The 23685-nt window shown below is 33.5% G+C and overlaps 1 protein-coding gene across 8 annotated transcripts in view; it reads right to left on the bottom strand.

Moving 5' to 3' along the window:
- LOC134725519 (mitochondrial S-adenosylmethionine carrier protein-like) overlaps nt 1-23685 on the bottom strand; it is a 77109-nt gene that overhangs the window by 20027 nt on the left and 33397 nt on the right. For all 8 annotated transcript variants that reach the window (XM_063589434.1, XM_063589426.1, XM_063589398.1 and 5 more), the window contains 2 exons: nt 10629-10733; nt 2143-2235 (listed from right to left, as the gene is read on the bottom strand). In XM_063589434.1, the coding sequence (XP_063445504.1) occupies nt 2143-2235; nt 10629-10733 (198 nt within the window). The remainder of the gene's footprint in view (nt 1-2142; nt 2236-10628; nt 10734-23685) is intronic.

Below are 23685 nucleotides of genomic sequence, written 5' to 3'. Positions count from 1 at the left end.
ACACACATACCAAATAAAGTTATCCAATTACTTATAAGAGAGAATTTAAAATTACAACCAGATGCTTCGCAGGGCGCAGCTTTATACGACCGCAGAGGTTGAACCCTGAGTGGTTGGGGCAAGTATGGACACAACATTCAAGCTGGATACAGCTCTAAATTTGTATTGTGATTAAATAGTTGACACAGCATAGGTTTCTGACACAGAATGAATGTGGTCTTGTGAACTTAAAAGTTTTGTTTTGCCTTTGAGCAATTCACTATGCTGTTGAATATTAATACTCTCAAAAAAATGGTTGAAGAATTTTTTTTTTATTTATGAAATTTCAAATGAGAAAAATTGAATCCCCCCCCCCAATTTTTTTTTCCACATCCCCCTATCATTTATTCCAAAACTAATCACAATTCAAATTTCTAATGGAGTTTTCAACAATAATTACTCATTTAAATACATCATAAAATATTAAAATGTAAAAATGTGCTTGTTATCACTGAATGGTAAAGATTGTCTTAATTTATCAGTTGGTAGTAAAAGTTAATATACATTGTATATTGTATAAAACAATGATTTTAGTTGATTCAACTACCTATTCTTGACAAAGAAAGATAACTCCAATTGAAATTCTTGCTATTGCACAATATTGTGCAATTAGATATTTCTTGCTATTGTGCAATACTGTGCAATTCAAAAATACTTGCTATTGCACAATACTGTGCAATTGAAGATTTCTTGCTATTGCGCAATACTGTGCAATTGGAAATTTCTTGTTATTGCTGAGTACTGTGCAATTGAAAATTTATTGCTATTGCACAATACTTAATATAATAATTTTAGATCCTGATTTGGACCAACTTAAAAACTGGGCCCATAATCAAAAATCTAAGTTCATTTTAAGATTCAGCATATCAAAGATCCCCAAGAATTCAATTTTTGTCAAAATCAAACTAAGTTTAATTTTGGACCCTTTGGACCTTAATGTAGACCAATTTGAAAACGAGACCAAAAATTAAGAATCTACATACACAGTTAGATTCGGCATATCAAAGCACCCCAATTATATAATTTTTGATGAAATCAAACAAAGTTTAATTTTGGACCCTTTGGGCCTCTCATTCCTAAACTGTTAAGACCAAAACTCCCCAAATCAATACCAACCTTCCTTTTGTGGTCATACACCTTCTGATTAAATTTCATAGATGTCCATTCACTAGTACAAAAGTTGTGTTGCAAAAAAGTTGATTCAACTACTATTCTATAAAAAGAAAGATAACTCCAATTGATTTCTATTTACTTAAAAACCAAGAAAAATGCTTATTTGGACCCCAACTTTGCCCCTAATTTCTAAACTGTTAGAACAGAAAGTCCCAAAATCAATCCCAACCTTCCTTTTGTGGTTATAAACCTTGTGTCAAAATTTCATAGATTTCTATTTACTTAAACTAAAGTTACTGTGTGAAAAAAGAAATTGCTTATTTGGGCCCTTTTTGGCCCCTAATTCCTAAAATGTTGGGATTAAAACTCCCAAAATCAATCCCATCCTTCCTTTTGTGGTCATAAACCTTGTGTTAAAATTTCATAGATTTCTATTCCCTTTTACTAAAGTTAGAGTGCGAAAACTAAAAGTATTCGGACGACGACGACAACGCCAACATGATAGCAATATACAACGAAATTTTTTTAATTTTTGCGGTCGTATAAAAATTATTAACTTTTTTTCAAGTAGTCACTGAACCATGAAAATGAGGTCAAGGACATTTGACATGTGACTGATAGAAAGTTCGTAACATGAGGCATCTATATACAAAGTATGAAGCATCCAGGTCTTCTACCTTCTAAAATATAAAGCTTTTAAGAAGTAAGCTAACGCCGCCGCCGCCGTAGCCGGATCACTATCCCTTTGTCGAGCTTTCTGCAACAAAAGTTGCAGGCTCCACAAAAATAGCAAGGACCTTTGGCCACATAAACAATCCCCATCATCCTTTCTTGGTGTGGAACTTTGTGCTTCAATTTCCTAAAGATTCATGAACTTATACATAAGTTATTGACTGCAAACAAAAATGTCTTCAGACGCAGACACCACCATAACATAATACTATTGCATAAGATTGCGATTGTATAAAAACCAAAGCAATGGAATAGTACCTTAAAGTATTCCCACATTGGGAATTGCATAAAAGAAAAGGGAACCTCTCTTATTACTGTACTCAGGTAACCCCTATAAAGTCCTCTAAAACCCTGAAATAAAAAATAAAAAATCATTTAAGTGCATTAACATGACAAATACGTTGATTATGTATTTTTGATATATTTATATCTAAATTGTTGACTTTAGATTTTTACATGGGAGTATTTTGGTATGTCCCCTTGCCTCTACTGGTGGGCTGAAATTTAGATTGCTATTGCGAAATTCCACTGCATTATATCAACCAGGATTTCAACAAATACTTGAGGCTCGCAAGACCCTGTATCGCTCACCTTGGTCTATGTGCATATTAAACAATGGACACATTAATTCATCACAAAATTGTGTTTTGGTGATGGTGATCTGTTTGTGGATCTTACTTTAAAGAACATTCTTGTTGCTACAATTATCTCTATCTATAATGAACTTGGTCCAGTAATTACAGTGGAAAATATTTTATAAAAATGTACACAGATTTATGAAAATTGTTAAAAAATGACTATAAAGGGCAATTACTCCTTAAAAGGTCTATTGACAATTTTGGTAAGGTTGACTTATTTGTAGATCTTATTTTCCTGAACATTATTGCTGTATACAGTTTATCTCTATCTATAACCAGTTGCTTCGCAGGGCGCAGCATTATACGACCGCAGATGTAGAACCCTGAACAGATGGGACAAGTATGGACACAACTTTTAAGTTTGATACAGCTTTAAATGTGGATTGTGATTAAATAGTTGACACAACATAGGTTTATGTCACATTATGATTTGGACCCTTTGGACCTTAATGTAGACCAATTTGAAAACTGGACCAAAAATAATCTACATACACAGTTAGATTTGGAATATCAAAGAACCCCATTTATTCAATTTTTGATGAAATCAAACAAAGTTTAATTTTGGACCCCGATTTGGACCAACTTGAAAACTGGGCCAATAATTAAAAATCTAAGTACATTTTTAGATTCAGCATATCAAAGAACCCCAAGGATTCAATTTTGGTCAAAATCAAACAAAGGTACAGTTTGGGCCCTTTGGACCTTAATGTGATCCAATTTGAAAACGGGACCAAAAATTAAGAATCTACATACACAGTTAGATTTGGCATATCAAAGAACCTCAATTATTCATTTTTTTATGAAATCAAACAAAGTTTAATTTTGGACCCTTTGGGCCCAAATTCCTAAACTGTTGGGACCAAAACTCCCAAAAGCAATACCAACCTTCCTTTTATGGTCATAAACCTTGTGTTTAAATTTCATAGATTTCTATTCACTTATACTAAAATTAAAATGTACTGATTTCAATTCAAATTTCTAATGAAGTTTGCAACAATAACTGCTCATTTAAATACATCATACAATATTAAAATGTAATAAAAAGTGCTTGTTATCACTGAATGGTAAAGATTGTTTTAATTTATCAATTGGTTGTAAAAATGAAAATACATTGTATATTGTATAAAACTATGATTAAAGTTGATTCAACTACTATTCTATACAAAGAAAGATAACTCCAATTGAAACCAGATGCTCCGCAGGGCGTAGCTTTATACGACCGCAGAGGTTGAACCCTGAACGGTTGGGGCAAGTATGGACACAACATTCAAGCTGGATTCAGCTCTAAATTTGGATTGTGATTAAATAGTTGACACAGCAAAGGTTTCTGACAAAGAATGAATGTGTTCTAATGAACTTAAAATTTTTGTTTTCTCTTAGAGCAATTCACTATGCTGTTGAATATTAATCCTCTCAAAAAAAAATGTTTGAAGAAATTTTCTTTTTATTTATGAAATTTCAAATGAGAAAAATTTAACCCAATTTTTTTAATCACATCCCCCTTTCCCTTATTCCAAAACTAATCTCAATTAAATTTCTAATGGAGTTTGCAACAATAACTACTAATTTAAATACATCATAAAATATTAGGATGTTAAAAAACTGCTTGTTATCACTGAATGGTAAAGATTATTTTAATTTATCAGTTGGTAGTAAAAAGTGAATATACATTGTATATAACAAAGATTTGAGTTGATTCTGGACAAAGAAAGATAACTCTAATTAAAAAAAAAAATATTGCTATTTCACAATATTGTGCAATTAGATATTTCTTGCTTACTATTCTGGACAAAGAAAGATAACTCTATTTAAAAAAAAATATTGCTATTTCACAATATTTCACAATATTGTGCAATTAGATATTTCTTGCTATTGTGCAATACTGTGCAATTGAAAAGACTTGCTATTGCACAATACTTAATATAATATTTTAGATCCTGATTTGGACCAACTTGAAAACTGGGCCCATAATCAAAAATCTAAGTACATGTTTGGATTCAGCATATCAAAGAACCCCAAGATTTCAATTTTTGTTAAAATCAAACTAAGTTTAATTTTGGACCCTTTGGACTTTAATGTAGACCAATTTGAAAACAGGACCAAAAATGAAGAATCTACATACACAGTTAGATTACCCCATTTATTCAATTTTTGATGAAATCAATCAAAGTTTAATTTTGGACCCCGATTTGGACCAACTTGAAAACTGGGCCAATAATCAAGAATCTAAGTACATTTTTAGATTCAGCATATCAAAGAACCCAACTGATTCATTTTTTGTCAAAATCAAACTAAGTTTAATTTTGGACCCTTTGGACCTTAATGTAGACCAATTTGAAAACGGGACCAAAAGTTAAGAATCTACATACACAGTTAGATTCGGCATATCAAAGAACCCCAATTATTCAATTTTGATGAAATCAAACAAAGTTTAATTTTAGACCCTTTGGTCCCCTTTTTCCTAAACTGTTGGGACCAAAACTCCCAAAATCAATACCAACCTTCCTTTTATGGTCATTAACATTGTGTTTAAATTTCATAGATTTCTATTTACTTATACTAACGTTATGGTGTGAAAACCAAGAAAAATGCTTATTTGGGTCCCTTTTTGGCCCTCAATTCCTAAACTGTTGGGACCTAAACTCCCAAAATCAATACCAACCTTCCTTTTGTGGTCATAAACATTGTGTTTAAATTTCATTGATTTATATTAACTTAAACTTAAGTTATTGTGTGAAAACCAAGAATAATTCTTATTTGGGCCCTTTTTTGGCCCCTTATTCCTAAACTGTTGAAACCAAAACTCCCAAAATCAATCCCAACCTTTCTTTTGTGGTCATAAACCTTGTGTCAAAATTTCATATATTTCTATTAACTTAAACTAAAGTTATAGTGCGAAAACCAAGAAAATGCTTATTTGGGCCCTTTTTGGCCCCTAATTCCTAAAATGTTGGGACCAAAACTCCTAAAATCAATACCAACCTTTCTTTTGTGGTCATAAACCTTGTGTTAAAATTTCATAGATTTCTATTCACTTTTACTAAAGTTAGAGTGCGAAAACTAAAAGTATTCGGACGACGACGCCAACGTGATAGCAATATACGACGAAAATTTTTTAAAAATTTGCGGTCGTATAAAAACTGCAAAATTTCCTTAAAGTTACTAATTCGGGGGCAGCAACCCAACAACGGGTTGTCAGATTTGTCTGAAAATTTCAGGACAGATAGATCTTGACCTGTTAAACAATTTTACCCCATGTTAGATTTACTCTAATAGTTTGGTTTCAGAGATATAAGCCAAAATCTACATTTTACCCCTTTGTTCTATTTTTAGCCATGGTGGCCATCTTGGTTGGTTGGCCGGGTCATCAGGCACATTTTTTTTAACTAGATACCTCAATGATGATTGTGGCCAAGCTTGGTTAAATTTGGCCCAGTAGTTTTAGAGGAGAAGATTTTTGTAAAAGTTTACAGACGACGGACGCCAAGTGATGAGTAAAGCTCACTTGACCTTTGGGTCAGGCGAGTTTAAAACAACTTTAAATTCAAATAGCAGAGGCAGAGAACTTTGCTTTAAGGAACTAGAGGCTTTAAAGAGCATGTGTCGCTCACCTTGGTGACGGTCTGTGTGAATATCAAACAGAGGAAGCAGATGGATTCATGGCAAAATTGTGTTTTGGTGATGGTGATGTGTTTGTACATCTTAATTTACTGAACATTCAAGCTGCTTACAATTATCTCTATCTATTATTAACTTGGCCCAGTAGTTTCAGGGGAGAAGATTTTTGTAAAACATTACTAAGATTTACGAAAAATGGTTAAAAATTAACTATAAAGGGCAATAACTCCTAAATGGGTCAACTGACCATTTCTGTCATGTTGACTTATTTGTAAATCTTACTTTGCTAAACATTATTGCTGTTTACAGTTAATCTCTATCTATAATAATATTCAAGATAATAACCAAAAACAGCAAAATTTCCTTAAAATGACTAATTCAGGGGCAGCAACCCAACAATGGGTTGTCCGATTCATCTGAAAATTTCAGGGCAGATAGATCTTTACCTGATGAACAATTTAACACCATGTCAGATTTGCTCTAAATCCTTGGTTTTTGAGTTATAAGCCAAAAACTGCATTTTACCCCTATGTTCTATTTTTAGCCATGGCGGCCATCTTGGTTGGTTGGACAGGTCACCAGACACAATTTTTGAAACTATACACCCCAATGATGATTGTGGCCAAGTTTGGTTTAATTTGGCCCAGTAGTTTCAAAGAAGAAGATTTTAGTAAAGTTAACAAAGAAGATGGACGCCGCCATACGCCGGACGCAGTGATTAGAAAAGCTCACTTGTTTTCCAAGGAAACAGAAAATAAAACACAAACATCATTCTAGATAACCTAAGAATCATTCATCTTAAGTTTTGCTTATAAACTTATTTCAAATAGTTTCAGATAAGATTATTTTTTTAAAGTTAAACCAGATGCTCCGCAGGGCATAGCTTTATACGACCGCAGAGGTTGAACCCTGAACGGTTGGGGCAAGTATTGACACAACATTCAAGCTGGATTCCGCTCTAAATTTGGATTGTGATTAAATAGTTGACACAGCATAGGTTTCTGACACAGAATGAATGTAATCAAATGAACTTAAAATTTTTTGTTTTCTCTTAGAGCAATTCACTATGCTGTTGAATATTAATCCTCTCAAAAAAATGTTTGAAGAAATTTTCTTTTTATTTATGAAATTTCAAATGAGAAAAATTGAACCCAATTTTTTAATCACATCCCCCTTTCCCTTATTCCAAAACTAATTTCAATTAAAATATTCTAATGGAGTTTGCAACAATTACTACTCATTTTAATACATCATAAAATATTAAGATGTAAAAAAACTGCTTGTTATCACTGAATGGTAAAGATTATCTAAATTTATCAGTTGGTAGTAAAAAGTGAATATACATTGTATATTGTATATAACAAAGATTTAAGTTGATTCTGGACAAAGAAAGATAACTCCAATTAAAAAAAATTCTTGCAGATATTTCTTGCTTACTATACTGGACAAAGAAAGATAACTCTTAATTAAAAAAAAATTTGCAATTTCACAATATTGTGAAATAAGATATTTCTTGCCATTGCACAATACTGTGCAATTGAAAAGACTTGCTATTGCACAATACTTAATATAATAATTTTAGATCCTGATTTGGACCAACTTGAAAACTGGGCCCATAATCAAAAATCTAAGTACATGTTTAGATTCAGCATATCAAAGAGGCCCAAGAATTTAATTTTTGTTAAAATCAAACTTAGTTTAATTTTGGACCCTTTGCACTTTAATTTAGACCAATTTTAAAACTGGACCAAAAATTAAGAATCTACATACACAGTTAGATTTGGCATATCAAAGAACCCCAATTATTCAATTTTTGATGAAATCAAACTATGTTTAATTTTGGACCTCGATTTGGGCCAACTTGAAAACTGGGCCAATAATCAAAAATCTAAGTACATTTTTAGATTCAGCATATCAAAGAACCCCAAGGTTTCAATTTTTGTTAAAATCAAACTAAGTTTAATTTTGGACCCTTTGGACCTTAATGTAGACCAATTTGAAAACGGGACCAAAAATTAAGAACCTACATACACAGTTAGATTCGGCATATTAAAGAACCCCAATTATTCAATTTTGATGAAATCAAACAAAGTTTAATTTTGGACCCTTTGGGCCCCTTTTTCCTTAACTGTTGGGACCAAAACTCCCAAAATCAATACCAACCTTCCTTTTGTGGCCATAAACATTGTGTTTAAATTTCATTGATTTCTATTTACTTTAACTAAAGTAATTGTGCGAAAACCAAGAATAATGCTTATTTGGGCCCTTTTTTGGCCCCTAATTCCTAAACTGTTGAAACCAAAACTCCCAAAATCAATCCCAACCTTTCTTTTGTGGTCATAAACCTTGTGTCAAAATTTCATAGATTTCTATTAACTTAAACTAAAGTTATAGTGCGAAAACCAAGAAATTGCTTATTTGGGCCCTTTTTGGCCCCTAATTCCTAAAATGTTGGGACCAAAACTTCCAAAATCAATACCAGCCTTCCTTTTATGGTCATAAACCTTGTGTCAAAATTTCATTGATTTCTATTCACTTTTACTAAAGTTAGAGTGCGAAAACTAAAAGTATTCGGACGACGACGACGACGACGCCAACGTGATAGCAATATACGACGAAAATTTGTTCAAAATTTGCGGTCGTATAAAAACATGATAAACAAATTGTGTAAAAATATCATTAAAGGGCAATAGCTCCTTAGCAGGTCAATTGACAATTTTGGTTATATTAACTTTGTTTTATATCTTACTTCACTGAACATTTTTTATGTTTACAGTTTATCTTTTTCTTTAATAATATTAAAGATATTAACCAACCAGATGCTCAGCACGGCTCAGCTTTATACGACCACAGAGGTTGAACCCTGAACAGTTGGGGAAGGTATGGACACAACATTCAAGCTTGGTACAGCTCTGAATTTGGATTGTGATTAAATAGTTGACACAGCATAGGTTTCTGACACAGAATGAATGTGGTCTAAGAACTTAAAATGGACATTTACCTTTTATGGTCCAATATTCATAATCTAAATACATGGTTAGAATCAGCATATCAAAAGAACACCAATAATTCATTTTTTTATGAAATGAAACTAAGTTTGATTTTGGACCCTTTGGACCTCAATGTAGACCAATTTGAAATCAGACCAAAAATAAAGAATCTAAATACACGGTTAGATTTGTCATATCAAAGAACCCCAATAATTCAATTTTTGATGTACTAGTAATCAAACAAAGTTTAATTTTGGACCCTTTAGGACCCTTATTCCGAAACCCTTAAGACCAAAACCCCCAAAATCAAGCCAAATCTTCCTTTAATGGTGATAAACCTTGTGTTAACATTTTATTGATTTCTATATACTTATAGTTAAGTTATTGTGCAAAAACCACGAAAAATGCTTATTTTTTCTACTTTTTGGCCCCTCATTCCTTTATTGTTGGGACCAAAACCCCCAAAATCAATCCCAACCTTCCTTTAGTGATTGTAAACCTTGTGTTTAAATTTCATTGATTTAAAATACTTATACTAATGTTATTATCTTGAAATCATTCGTCTTAGGATGACACTGGGGATGTCAACACAGACAAAGTATTTTGTAAAAACTGCATTTGATATGAGCGTCACTGATGAGTCTTATTTAGACGAAACGTGCGTCTGGCGTACTAAATTATAATCCTGGTAACTTTGATAACTATTTACACCACTGGATTGATGCCACTGCTGGTGGACGTTTCATCCCAGAGGCTATCACCAGCCCAGTAGTCAACACTGCGGTGTTGACATGAATATCAATAATGTGGTCATTTTAATAAATTTCCTGTTTACAAAACTTTGAATTTTTCATCCTCAATGCTCTTCAACTTTGTACTTGTTTGGGTGGAAGCGTCATTGATGAGTCTTATTTAGACAAAACGCGCGTCTGGAGTACTTAAATATAATCCTGGTACCTTTGATAACTAATTACTGAACATTATTGTTGCTTACAATTTATTGCTTTCTATAATAATATTCAAGGTGATAACCAAAAACCATTAAATGTCCTTAAAATTACCAGTTTAGTGGCAACATCATGGGTTGTTCCATTCGTCTTAAAATTTCAAGGCTGATAGTGTTAGACCTGGTAAATATTTCAATCTCAGATTTGCTCTAAATGCTTTAGTTTTTGAGATATTAACCATAAACTGCATTTACCCATGTTAATATTTTTAGCCATGTTTTCTGAGAGAAAAAAACAGAAAATAAAATAAAAACTCTAATCTAGATAACCTCATTCATCTTAAGTTTGGGTTAACTTGCTTTAGGTAGTTTCAGATGAGAAGATTTTCAAAGTTACAAACTCATGATTGATTCTGTAAAATGCATTTTTGGTCTTTTGAGATTCTTTTTGTGCATTCTATATTTTTGCATATTCTTTGAATGAAATTAATATTCCTTTTCTTTTAATTATTTTAAATATCTGTGATTTTTTTTCTGTATCTAACCTCTTACTTCAGACTGTAATGTTTTTCTAAGAACACTGTATGATGACGTATTTGTGGAAACCTGAGCTCTCTGCTTTATGACTTCAACTGGGACTCTTATCAAACAGCAAGTCTAAAATGGAAAAAAGATAGAAATTATTTTTTTTTAGCAAATATCAAATAATAAAATGCTCCCCAGATTGCAGCTTGAACAAATGTAGATGTTAAACACTGAAAAAATAGGTCAATAATGGATTAAAGTTTGACATAGCATAAGCGTCTGACACAGAATAAACGAGTACTTAAAAAAAATTGAATATAAACCTTTTATCGTCCAACTTGTAAACATTAAATACATGGTCAGATTAAGCATATCAGAAAAACCCATGAATCTATTTTTTGTTGAAATCAAACAAAACAAAAGTTTAATTTTGGAAACTTTTGACCTCAATTCCTTATCAGTTAGAGCAATAACCCTGAAAATTAATTCCAACCAGATCATGTGCACAACCCATGATATAGGCCAATTCAGATAATCAAAACTGTATGAGTTTCATTGATTTTTACCTGGTCTTTAAACAAATTCTCCCTTCAGGATCATTTGCCTACTTATAATTCAATCCACACATACTTTTATGGTATGGTTACTTGTCATACAATTTCATACAAATCCATACATTTAAACTCAAGTTCTTGTTTTGCCTGTTTGCCTTTGGCCCATTTTGGTTGAAAAATTCTTATATGCTTAGGGCCATAACCCATAATAATATTAAATAATATTAGCAAATCAGCCCTCATACAGATGAATCAGCCTGTGCAATACTGAAAACGTTCCACTGGCAATATAAATTAAGAGTTAATATTGCTTTAGGAACAGGGCCAATACAGAAAAAAACAGGGCCATTACAGAAAAAAACCACGCATTGGTCAAGGGGCTAACACGGGATTTTCACTACTTGTTTTAATTTTCTTACGCCCTTAAGATGGCTTGGGCCTATTCGAAGTTTCTATCAGAAGTGCCGTATTTTTGGTTATTTTATTCTTTAAAGAAAATGAATCAAATTGGTCGAAAAAAAGTAAGGGGTCACGGACTATTTAAGCTCAAAATTTTACTTGTAAACAGGTATGTAAAAGGGACCATTTTTCAATGAAATGATAGGGAAAATAGGTGTTGACATATTTTTATCGGAATATCAAAACTAGAGTCTTAAATTGCTGTACATTATTGCTGTTTACAGTTTATCTCTATCTATAATAATATTCAAGATAATAACCCAAAACAGCAAAATTTCCTTAAAATTACCAAATTAGGGGCTCTAAATGCTTTGGTTTTGAGTTATAAGCCAAAAACTGCATTTTACCCCTATGTTCTATTTTTAGCCATAGCGGCCATCTTGGTTGGTTTCCCCGGTCACAAAACAATTTTTAAACTAGATAGCCTAATAATGATTCTGGCTATATTTGATAAAATTTGGCCCAGTAGTTTCAGAGAAGAAGATTTTGGTAAAAGTTAACTTAGATTTTCGAAAAATGGTTAAAAATTGACTATTAAGGGCAATAACTCCTAAAGGCGTCAACTGACCATTTTGGTCATGTTGACTTATTTGTAAATCTTACTTTGCTGAACATTATTGCTGTTTACAGTTTATCTCCATCTATAACTAGAGGCTCTAAAGAGCCTGTGTCGCTCACCTTGGTCTATGTGAATATTAAACAAAGGAAGCAGATGGATTCATGACAAAATTGTGTTTTGGTGATGGTGATATGTTTGTACATCTTACTTTACTGAACATTCTTGCTGCTTACAATTATCACTATCTATAATGAACTTGGCCAAGTAGTTTCTGTGGAAAATGTAACAGGGAGTAAAAATTTACAAATTTTATGAAAATTGTTAAAAATTACTATATTAAAGGACAATAACTCCTTAGGGGGTCAGTTGACCATTTTGGTCATGTTGACTAATTTGTAAATCTTACTTTGCTGAACATTATTGCTGTTTACAGTTTAACTCTATCTATGATAATATTCAAGATAATAACCAAAAAAAGCAACTGCGTTTTACCCCTATGTTCTATTTTTAACCATGGCAGCCATCTTGGTTGGTTTGGCGGGTCACGCCACACATTTTTTAAACTAGATACCCCAAAGATGATTGTGGCCAAGTTTGGATTAATTTGGCCTAGCAGTTTCAGAGGAGAAGATTTTTGTAAAAGATATATAAAATTTACGAAAAATGGTTAAAAATTGACTTTAAAGGGCAATAACTTCTAAAGGGGTCAACTGACTATTTTGGTCATGTTGACTTATTTGTAAATCTTACTTTGCTGAACATTATTGCTGTTTACAGTTTATCTCTATCTATAATAATATTCAAGATAATAACCAAAAACAGCAAAATTTCCCTAAAATTACCAATTCAGGGGCAGCAACCCAACAACCGGTTGTCTGATTCATCTGAAAATTTCAGGGCAGATAGATCTTGACCTGATAAACAATTTTACCCCGTGTCAGATTTGCTCTAAATGCTTTGGTTTTTGAGTTATAAGCCAAAAACTGCATTTTACACCATTGTTCTATTTTTAGCCATGGCGGCCATCTTGTTTGGTTTGGCGGGTCACGCCACACATTTTTTAAACTAAATACCCTAATGATGATTGTGGCCAAGTTTGGTTTCATTTGGCCCAGTAGTTTCAGAGGAGAAGATTTTTCTAAAAGTTAACGACTACGGACGACGCCGGACGACGCCGGACGACGCCGGACGACGCCGGACGCCGGACGCCAAGTGATGAGAAAAGCTCACTTGGCCCTTCGGGCCAGGTGAGCTAATAATATTCAGGATAATAACCAAAAACAGTAAAATTTCTTTAAAATTACCAATTTAGGGGCAGCAACCCAACAATGGGTTGTGTGATTCATCTGCAAATTTCAGGGCAGATAGATCTTGACCTGATAAACAATTTTACCCCAGGTCAGATTTGCTCTAAATGCTTTGGTTTTTGAGTTATAAGCCAAAAACTGCATTTTACACCATTGTTCTATTTTTAGCCATGGCGGCCATCTTGTTTGGTTTGGCGGGTCACGCCACACATTTTTTAAACTAAATACCCTAATGATGATTGTGGCCAAGTTTGGTTTCATTTGGCCCAGTAGTTTCAGAGGAGAAGATTTTTCTAAAAGTTAACGACTACGGACGACGACGGACGACAACGGACGCCGGACGCCAAGTGATGAGAAAAGCTCACTTGGCCCTTCGGGCCAGGTGAGCTAATAATATTCAGGATAATAACCAAAAACAGTAAAATTTCTTTAAAATTACCAATTTAGGGGCAGCAACCCAACAATGGGTTGTGTGATTCATCTGCAAATTTCAGGGCAGATAGATCTTGACCTGATAAACAATTTTACCCCAGGTCAGATTTGCTCTAAATGCTTTGGTTTTTGAGTTATAAGCCAAAAACTGCATTTTACCCCTATGTTCTATTTTCAGCCATGGCGGCCATCTTGGTTGGTTGGCCGGGTCAAAAAACACAAATTTTAAACTAGATAGCCTAATAATGATTCTGGAGAAGAAGATTTTTGTAAAAGTTAACTAAGATTGACGAAAAATTGTTAAAAATTTACTATAATGGGCAATAACTCCTAAAGGGGTCAACTGACCATTTTGGTCATGTTGACTTATTTGTAAATCTTACTTTGCTGAACATTATTGCTGTTTACAGTTTATCTCCATCTATAATAATATTCAAGATAATAACCAAAAACAGTAAAATTTCTTTAAAATTACCAATTTAGGGGCAGCAATCCAACAATGGGTTGTCTGATTCATCTGAAAATTTCAGGGCAGATAGATCTTGACCTGATTAACAATTTTACACCATGTCAGATTTGCTTTAAATGCTTTGGTTTTTGAGTTATAAGCCAAAAACTGCATTTTACCCCTATGTTCTATTTTTAGACATGGCGGCAATCTTGGTTGGATGGTCAGGTCAAAAAACACAAATTTTAAACTAGATACATCAATGATGATTGTGGCCAAGTTTGGTTTAATTTGGCCCAGTAGTTTCAGAGGAGAAGATTTTTGTAAAAGTTTTTTACGACGGACGCCAAGTGATGAGAAAAGCTCACGGTGAGCTTAAAATGTTCTATGACAATTGGTCCAAAAGTGTTATATGAAAAGCTGTATAATAGCTTCAAAGAATGAGCCAATAAAAAACATAGGTCACCAATAAGGATAACAATAAATTTTGCCTTAAAACCCTAATTTTGGCGGGAAAATGGGCGAAATGTCATTTTGACCCTTTAACAAATACGGAAAATAACGAAAATATTCTATTTGTCACACAACTACAATGATTTAACATTTCTAATCAATCAAAATATTTTTAAAAAATTACACCGAATTTACGACAAATACTTTTGTAATTCATGCGTGAAATAATGCACAGTCGAATAGTCATGAGCCACCTTAAGTATCGTTATGTATAAAAACATTTGTAATATATTTTATAACTTAAAATTGTAGAATAAAAAAGTTTTGAAGTCTTGAAACGAAAATATTCAACAGCCTTTTCGAGTATGACTTTTGATTACTGACATTTTTTCATTTCCATTGATCAATCATCACGATGCAGACAATCCAACACTATGAATAGTTAAACTTTTTGATTTATTCTTTCTAGCTACTTTATAATTTCTAGATAAAATGAATTGTAATAGCTATAAAATATTGAGTACTTTGACGAGAAATCAGATATTACATCTAAAAATGTTGATAAAAATCCATGGATGTGTAATATGCAAAATGTGAACAGACAAGTTCTTCCAAGTTAAGAAAAGAAATTCTGTATTTTCTTCACGGTAAGTTTTAAAACAAGAGTGCACAAGCTGAAATGTCTCGCCTTCTTTACTAGTCATTAATATTATGTTGACAGTCCTAAATATAAAGCTTTATTACAACTGTCACATAAACATTAACCAAGAAAACTAAACATTGACCAATGAACCATGAAATTGAGGTCAAAGTCAGACAAATCATGTCAGGCAGGCATGTACATCTAGCAATTCTTCCATACAACACATATAGTTGACCTATTGTTTATAGTTCAAGAAAAACATACCAAAACACAACCAGATGCTCCGCAGGGCGTAGCTTCATACGACCGCAGAGGTTGAACCCTGAACGGTTGGGGCAAGTATGGACACAACATTCAATCTGGATTCCGCTCTAAATTTGGATTGTGATTAAATAGTTGACACAGCATAGGTTTCTGACACAGAATGAATGTATTCAAATGAACTTAAAAATTTTTGTTTTCTCTTAGAGCAATTCACTATGCTGTTGAATATTAATCCTCTCAAAAAAATGTTTGAAGAAATTTTCTTTTTATTTATGAAATTTCAAATGAGAAAAATTGAACCCAATTTTTTAATCACATCCCCCTTTCCCTTATTCCAAAACTAATTTCAATTAAAATATTCTAATGGAGTTTGCAACAATTACTACTCATTTAAATACATCATAAAATATTAAGATGTAAAAAAAACTGCTTGTTATCACTGAATGGTAAAGATTATTTAAATTTATCAGTTGGTAGTAAAAAGTGAATATTCTTTTGTAATCATACGTTTTTTGATTGAGTTAAGTCTGCTAATTGATATTTTATCGTATGTTTTTCTATGTTGTGATGTTATGCTATTGTTTCAGAAAAAGGGAGAAGGTTTGGGCCCATTAAAACGTTTAATCCCGCTGCAAATGTTTGCACCTGTCCTAAGTCAGGAATCTGATGTACAGTAGTTGTCGTTTGTTTATGTAATATATACGTGTTTCTCGTTTCTCGTTTTGTTTATATAGATTAGACCGTTGGTTTTCCCGTTTGAATGGTTTTACACTAGTAATTTTGGGGCCCTTTATAGCTTGTTGTTCGGTGTGAGCCAAGGCTCCGTGTTGAAGGCCGTACTTTAACCTATAATGGTTTAATTTTTAAATTGTTATTTGGATGGAGAGTTGTCTCATTGGCACTCACACCACATCTTCCTATATCTATATACATTGTATATTGTATATAACAAAGATTTAAGTTGATTCTGGACAAAGAAAGATAACTCCAATTAAAAAAAATTCTTGCAGATATTTCTTGCTTACTATACTGGACAAAGAAAGATAACTCTTAATCAAAAAAAATTTTGCTATTTCACAATATTGTGAAATTAGATATGTCTTGCCATTGTACAATACTGTGCAATTGAAAAGACTTGCTATTGCACAATACTTAATTTAATAATTTTAGATCCTGATTTGGACCAACTTGAAAACTGGGCCCATAATCAAAAATCTAAGTACATGTTTAGATTCAGCATATCAAAGAGGCCCAAGAATTTAATTTTTGTTAAAATCAAACTTAGTTTAATTTTGGACCCTTTGCACTTTAATTTAGACCAATTTTAAAACTGGACCAAAAATTAAGAATCTACATACACAGTTAGATTTGGCATATCAAAGAACCCCAATTATTCAATTTTTGATGAAATCAAACAATGTTTAATTTTGGACCTCGATTTAGGCCAACTTGAAAACTGGGCCAATAATCAAAAATCTAAGTACATTTTTAGATTCAGCATATCAAAGAACTCCAAGGATTTAATTTTTGTTAAAATCAAACTAAGTTTAATTTTGGACCCTTTGGACCTTAATGTAGACCAATTTGAAAACGGGACCAAAAATTAAGAATCTACATACACAGATAGATTCGGCATATTAAAGAACCCCAATTATTCAATTTTGATGAAATCAAACAAAGTTTAATTTTGGACCCTTTGGGCCCCTTTTTCCTTAACTGTTGGGACCAAAACTCCCAAAATCAATACCAACCTTCCTTTTATAGTCATAAACCTTGTGTTTAAATTTCATAGATTTCTATTTACTTATACTAACGCTATGGTGCGAAAACCAAGAAAAATGCTTATTTGGGTCCCTTTTTGGCCCCTAATTCCTAAACTGTTGGGACCGAAACTCCCAAAATCAATACCAACCTTCCTTTTGTGGTCATAAACATTTTGTTTAAATTTCATTGATTTCTATTTACTTTAACTAAAGTTATTGTGCGAAAACCAAGAATAATGCTTATTTGGGCCCTTTTTTGGCCCCTAATTCCTAAACTGTTGAAACCAAAACTCCCAAAATCAATCCCAACTTTTCTTTTGTGGTCATAAACCTTGTGTCAAAATTTCATAGATTTCTATTATCTTAAACTAAAGTTATAGTGCAAAAACCAAGAAAATGCTTATTTGGGCCCTTTTTGGCCCCTAATTCCTAAAATGTTGGGACCAAAACTCCCAAAATCAATACCAGCCTTCCTTTTATGGTCATTAACCTAGTGTTAAAATTTCATAGATTTCTATTCACTTTTACTAAAGTTAGAGTGGAAAACTAAAAGTATTCGGACGACGACGACGACAACGACGACGACGACGACGACGCAGACGACGACGCCAACGTGATAGCAATATACGACGAGATTTTTTTCAAAATTTGCGGTCGTATAAAAACTTAACCATGAGTAATGAACCGTGAAAATGAGGTTAAGGTCAAATAAAACCTGCGTGACTGACATATAGATCATAAAATATTTCCATACAATAAATATATTTGACATATTGTAGCCTTTTCATCTAAATTTGGGTTTTTAATGTAAAATTAGAATAATAGATGAAAAAGCCTTTGTGAGACCTCGAAATTGAAAGTATTATCCTTTTCCTTTATTTAACTATTGTTAATCAATTAAAAATCACCAAACAAATAGTCATGCTTTGGTACTGGCTGTTATCAAAGGGAGACAATTCAATCTCAATGTGTTTAAATCCCAGGAGAGATAAATCTTGTTACACGAGGGGTAGCTCATCAGCTATAGTCTATTTTTAAAACATCTTCTATATATTTATTTTACTAACCCATTTTTTATAATTAATTCCTCACTTTGCATGCTTTGGGCTTGCAAAGTAAACTTGAATAAAAATCCTGAATATGTATTTGCTATGTAATCTTTGTGGTTTTGTGAAAAGATATTTTGTATTGTGTGCCTTAAGATTACCTTAGCTTTATTTGGCAACACTTTTAGGAATTTTGGTTCTCAATGCTCTTCAACTTCGTACTTTAATTGGCCTTTTAACCTTTTTGAATTCGAGCGTCACTGATGAGTCTTTTGTTGACGAAACGCATCTGGCGTATATACTATATTTAGACCTGGTATCTATGATGAGTTTTCTAGTATTTACAACCACTGGGTCGATGCCACTGCTGGTGGAGATTTATTTCCCCGAGGGTATCACAAGCCCAGTAGTCAGCACTTTTAGTGCTGACATGAATTGTCATTGATATGGTTATACTTATAAATTTACTGTTTACAAATTTTTGAATTTTTTGAAATACTAAGGCATTTCTACCTCAGGCATAGATTACCTTAGCTTTATTTGGCAACACTTTTAGGAATTTTGGTTCTCAATGCTCTTCAACTTCGTACTTTATTTGGCCTTTTAACCTTTTTGAATCTGAGCGTCACTGATTAGTCTTTTGTAGACAAAACGCATCTGGCGTATATACTAAATTTAGTCCTGGTATCTATGATGAGTTTATTTAAGGCCATATAGTTGATAGTAAAAGAGGGACGAAAGATACCAAAGGGACAGTCAAACTCATAATTCTAAAACAAACTGACAACGCCATGGCTAAAAATGAAAAAGACAAACAGAAAAACAATAGTACACATGACACAACATAGAAAACTAAAGAATAAACAACACGAACCCCACCAAAAACTACGGGTGATCTCAGGTGCTCCGGAAGGGTAAGCAGATCCTGCTCCACATGCGGCACCCGTCGTGTTGCTTATGTGATTACAAATCCGGTAAATAGTCTAATTCGGTAGGTCAAATTCATGAAAGGGAAGGGGATTGTAGTTACGACGTGAGGAACATATCCGATATCATTTGTGAAATGGTTATTCCATAACGGTCAACCAACTCGTGATGGCGTCCGTAAAATTTACGAAGGGATGATTTCAAATTCACCATTTGGAACTCTTGATTTAATAGCTTCCTTGTGAGCAGTAACCCTCTATCAAGAAAATCATGATAGGAAATGCAAGCACGGGAATTTCGTATCAATTGAGAGATATATATTGCGTATGCAGGTGCTGCTGGAATGTTGCTACTTAGAAATGGAAAGTTCACAATTGGAAAGCTGAAATCATCTCTTTTGTCGTAAAGTTTTGTCTTCAACCGACCCTCATTGTCAATTTCTAGATGTAAGTCAAGATATGAAGCTGACTTAACTGTATCTGTAGTATCCTTTATCTCCAATTCGATGGGATAGATGCGTTCCACATAGTCACCAAATTTTGAATTGTTTAGTGAAAGAACGTCATCTATATAGCGGAAAGTAGAGTTAAAGGATATTGCTAACTTCTTATCTTTTTTCCTAAGAAGTTCCTGGATGAAGTCAGCCTCATAATAATAAAGAAACAAGTCAGCAAGTAGAGGGGCACAGTTTGTTCCCATTGGGATGCCGACAGTCTGTTGAAAAACACGTCCTCCGAACGTAACAAATATGTCGTCAATCAAGAAATCAAGCATCTTGATAATATCGGTTTCAGAGAATTTTTTGTTTGAATCAGAGTGATTCTTTACAAAGTAGGATTTATCCCTCCCTAAGACAAGATACTTGTATCTACGTTGGCCGTTCTTTTTTATGAAGCAAAGTAATACCAACTCTTTTAATTTGTCTTTAAGTTTGGAATGTGGAATACTTGTGTAAAGAGTAGAGAAGTCAAATGTTTTAATACTGTTACAAGATGAAAGAGAGTTAGATTGTATGTACTCTAAAAGATCTTTGGAATTTTTAAGTATCCACATCTGATTCACGCCACCTCTAGAATAGGCAGTTTCACAATAACTTTGAAGCCCGTCTTTGATTGCTGATAAAATGGATGTTAATAATTTAGAAAGAGGTTTTGTGGAGCACTTGGAAGACCCAGCAATATACCGCTGTTTGTAAGGACACTTATGTAGTTTAGGTATCCAATACAGTGATGGAAGATCCAGTTCTTCATCTTTGGTTGAAATACCAAAGGAACAAAGAACAGACCTATGATTAGCCAGGATTTCCTCTTTGGTAAGTGTCGTGAGGGTATATGTTGAGTTTCCAAGTGAATTGTCTATACCTAATTCGTTTATCAAGCAATTAATATAATGACTTTTACAGACAAAAACGATGTTATTTGGGGCTTTGTCTGCGGGGACAACAACATATTTATCATGGAGGTCGGATAGGTGTTTAGCAACATTTGGGTCTTTAAAAATTGACGTAGTATTGGCATTGATGGACCCATTCATTTTCTTAATTCTGATTTGTATTAAGGACCTCACTGCCATTATCCATTCGGATAGAGTGTCTACGTCTTCCTCTCGCGCTTAGCCCATTGCCTGGCATAATCCTCGACTGAATCCATCAAAATTTTAAAGTTGTATTTCCAATTGATGGATTTAGGCTCACGATATTTCGGACCTTTCGATAACACGTTTCGTAGAGAAGTGTTATTAACAATGTTAAGGTCACCGCTAATAACGTGGCCAGCAGGATTATATGTGAATTGGGAACTAGCACAAGTGCAATCAGGAGGTTTAGACTTGAAGTCGTCAATATCGAGATCCTGCAAAACGCGTTTGTAATTGAAAATTTTAGTTGCAATAGGTTTGGTATAGGTATAAGAAATTATTGGTACAGACTGGTCTTTAAAATAAGGAGGTATTTTCGATTGAACTAATTTATGATGAAGGATATTGCCAAGGTTGACGCCATCGAGACCTTTGTTGGCAAAGGAAAGATTTAGAAAAGATCTTTTCTCTTTTTCATCTTTTCCAATGCGAACTGGCTTGAAAAGTCTGTGACTTGCAATATCCGAAATTATAGCTTGAAGTTTGTATTGGTTTGAATGAGGGTTTGTAACAGTGGATTCCAAACATAAATTGAACAGAGAATGAAGTTTTGAAAGGGGTAATGAATAAAGTTTCGTGCGAATGTGATGAATACCTAACGGTTTTTGTATGAATGGCAGCAAGTCATTAATAGAGACATCATGCAGAGAGGCTGATGTATAATGACGATGACCATGACTGCGTCTACGTCGAGGAGTCGAGTTGAAAATATTCATCACATTCACCGAGTTACACGAAGGACTAGATAGAATACCTAGATTAGGATTGTTAGAGCTATGGTATATCTTTTCGATAATGCGAACTGTCATAGAAACGATGGAATGATCGGGCTGATTGAAATGCTGGTATAGAATGTCGTTAGCATTGAGGTTAATGTCTGATCTATGACCGCACATCCGTTTGTTTAGCCTTTCTTTCGTTTCACCGACGTATACCAATCCGCAAAGGTTGCACTCTAATCCGTAGACGACATTTATCGATTTACAATTCAGATCATCGTAACTTCTGGTAAAATATGACTTCTTGGTCAAATTGCTAGTGAATTCAGCATCTGTAATTAAAATAGCACAAGTTTTGCAGCCTTTGGTCTCACATTTTGAAATGCGACAGTGTTGTACTGTGTCGTCAAAAACCAAAATGTCTTTAAGGAGAACTGAACATGGCTGTATATGTGTAATGTTGCTGTTGTCACTAGGACGATGATCTGAATGAGTCGTGTTAGGGATAAAATATGCGTGGGAGTTAAAAACAAGATGTGTGTAGAAAATGGCTATTATCAGAGTAAACTAATCTTACTCCTAATTTTTCCATATAGGAAACAAATCAGGTAGTATATAATAATTTGTTGCCAAATGATGTGTTGTTAATGGATGCGAGTCATTGTGACACTGATAAGGGGTGGACAGAACTATGGAAACTATGGAATGAGAGGACTAGAAATGGGAATTTGATGGATGAAAGCTTGAGGCAGGTTGGTTTTAATCGTGAGAAAAGTATTGTTAAAACAGAGATAATTCATGTTGATGAAAAAAAATAGGAGTGCAGAGGAACAGAATATGGAGTGAAGAATGAGGGGGAACTGGGAATCAATTCCCCCTGTCCACTAATAACTAAAAGCATTTAAAGAAATAAGGGATTGGGGTCTGACATGTATGAAAAAGAATCAATAATGCAGGGGATGCAGACAACAGATTGGTCTAATTTGACAACTGACAAATAAGAAGACGATGGATGCCGAATGTAATAACGCTATCTAAATTAAACTAGAGGCTCTTAAGAGCCTGTGTTGCTCACCTTGGTCTATATGCATTTCAAACAAAGAAAACAAATCATCAGATGGATTCATGACAAAATTGTGTTTTGGTGACAATGTGTTTGGAGATCTTGCTTTACTGAACATTCTTGCAACTTACAATTGTGTCTATCTTTAATGGGCCCTTATAAAGTTACAGAGGAAAATATTTTGTAAAACTCATGAAAACTGTTAATAATTGACTAAAAATGGGTATTAACTCCTAAAGTGGGGGGGATGACCATGTCCGTCATTTTGACTTATTTGTAAATCTTACTTTGCTGAACATTATTGCTGTTTACAGTTTATCTCTATCTACATGATCTATATTAATATTCAAGATAATAACCAAAAACTGCAAAATTTCCTTAAAATTACTAATTCAGGGGCAGCAACCCAACAACAGGTTGTCAGATTCATCTGAAAATTTCAGGGCAGAAAGATCTTGACCTCATAAACAATATTATCCCATGTCAGATTTACTCGAAATGCTTTGGTTTTTGAGTTATAAGCCAAAAACTGCATTTTACCCCTTTGATCTATTTTTAGCTGAAGCAGCCATCTTGGTTGGTTGGCCGGGTCACGCCACACATTTTTTAAACTAGATACACAAAAGATGATTGTGGCCAAGTTTGGATTAATTTGGCCCAGTAGTTTCAGAGGAGAAGATTTTTGTAAAAGATTACTAGCATTTACGAAAAATGGTTAAAAATTGACTATAGAGGGCAATAACTCCTAAAGGGTTAACTGACTATTTTGGTCATGTTGACTTATTTGTAAATCCTACTTTGCTGAACATTAT

Source organism: Mytilus trossulus, chromosome 1 (assembly GCF_036588685.1).
Source record: "Mytilus trossulus isolate FHL-02 chromosome 1, PNRI_Mtr1.1.1.hap1, whole genome shotgun sequence".
Taxonomy (NCBI): domain Eukaryota; kingdom Metazoa; phylum Mollusca; class Bivalvia; order Mytilida; family Mytilidae; genus Mytilus; species Mytilus trossulus.
This window is presented reverse-complemented; position numbering and strand designations above follow the sequence as displayed.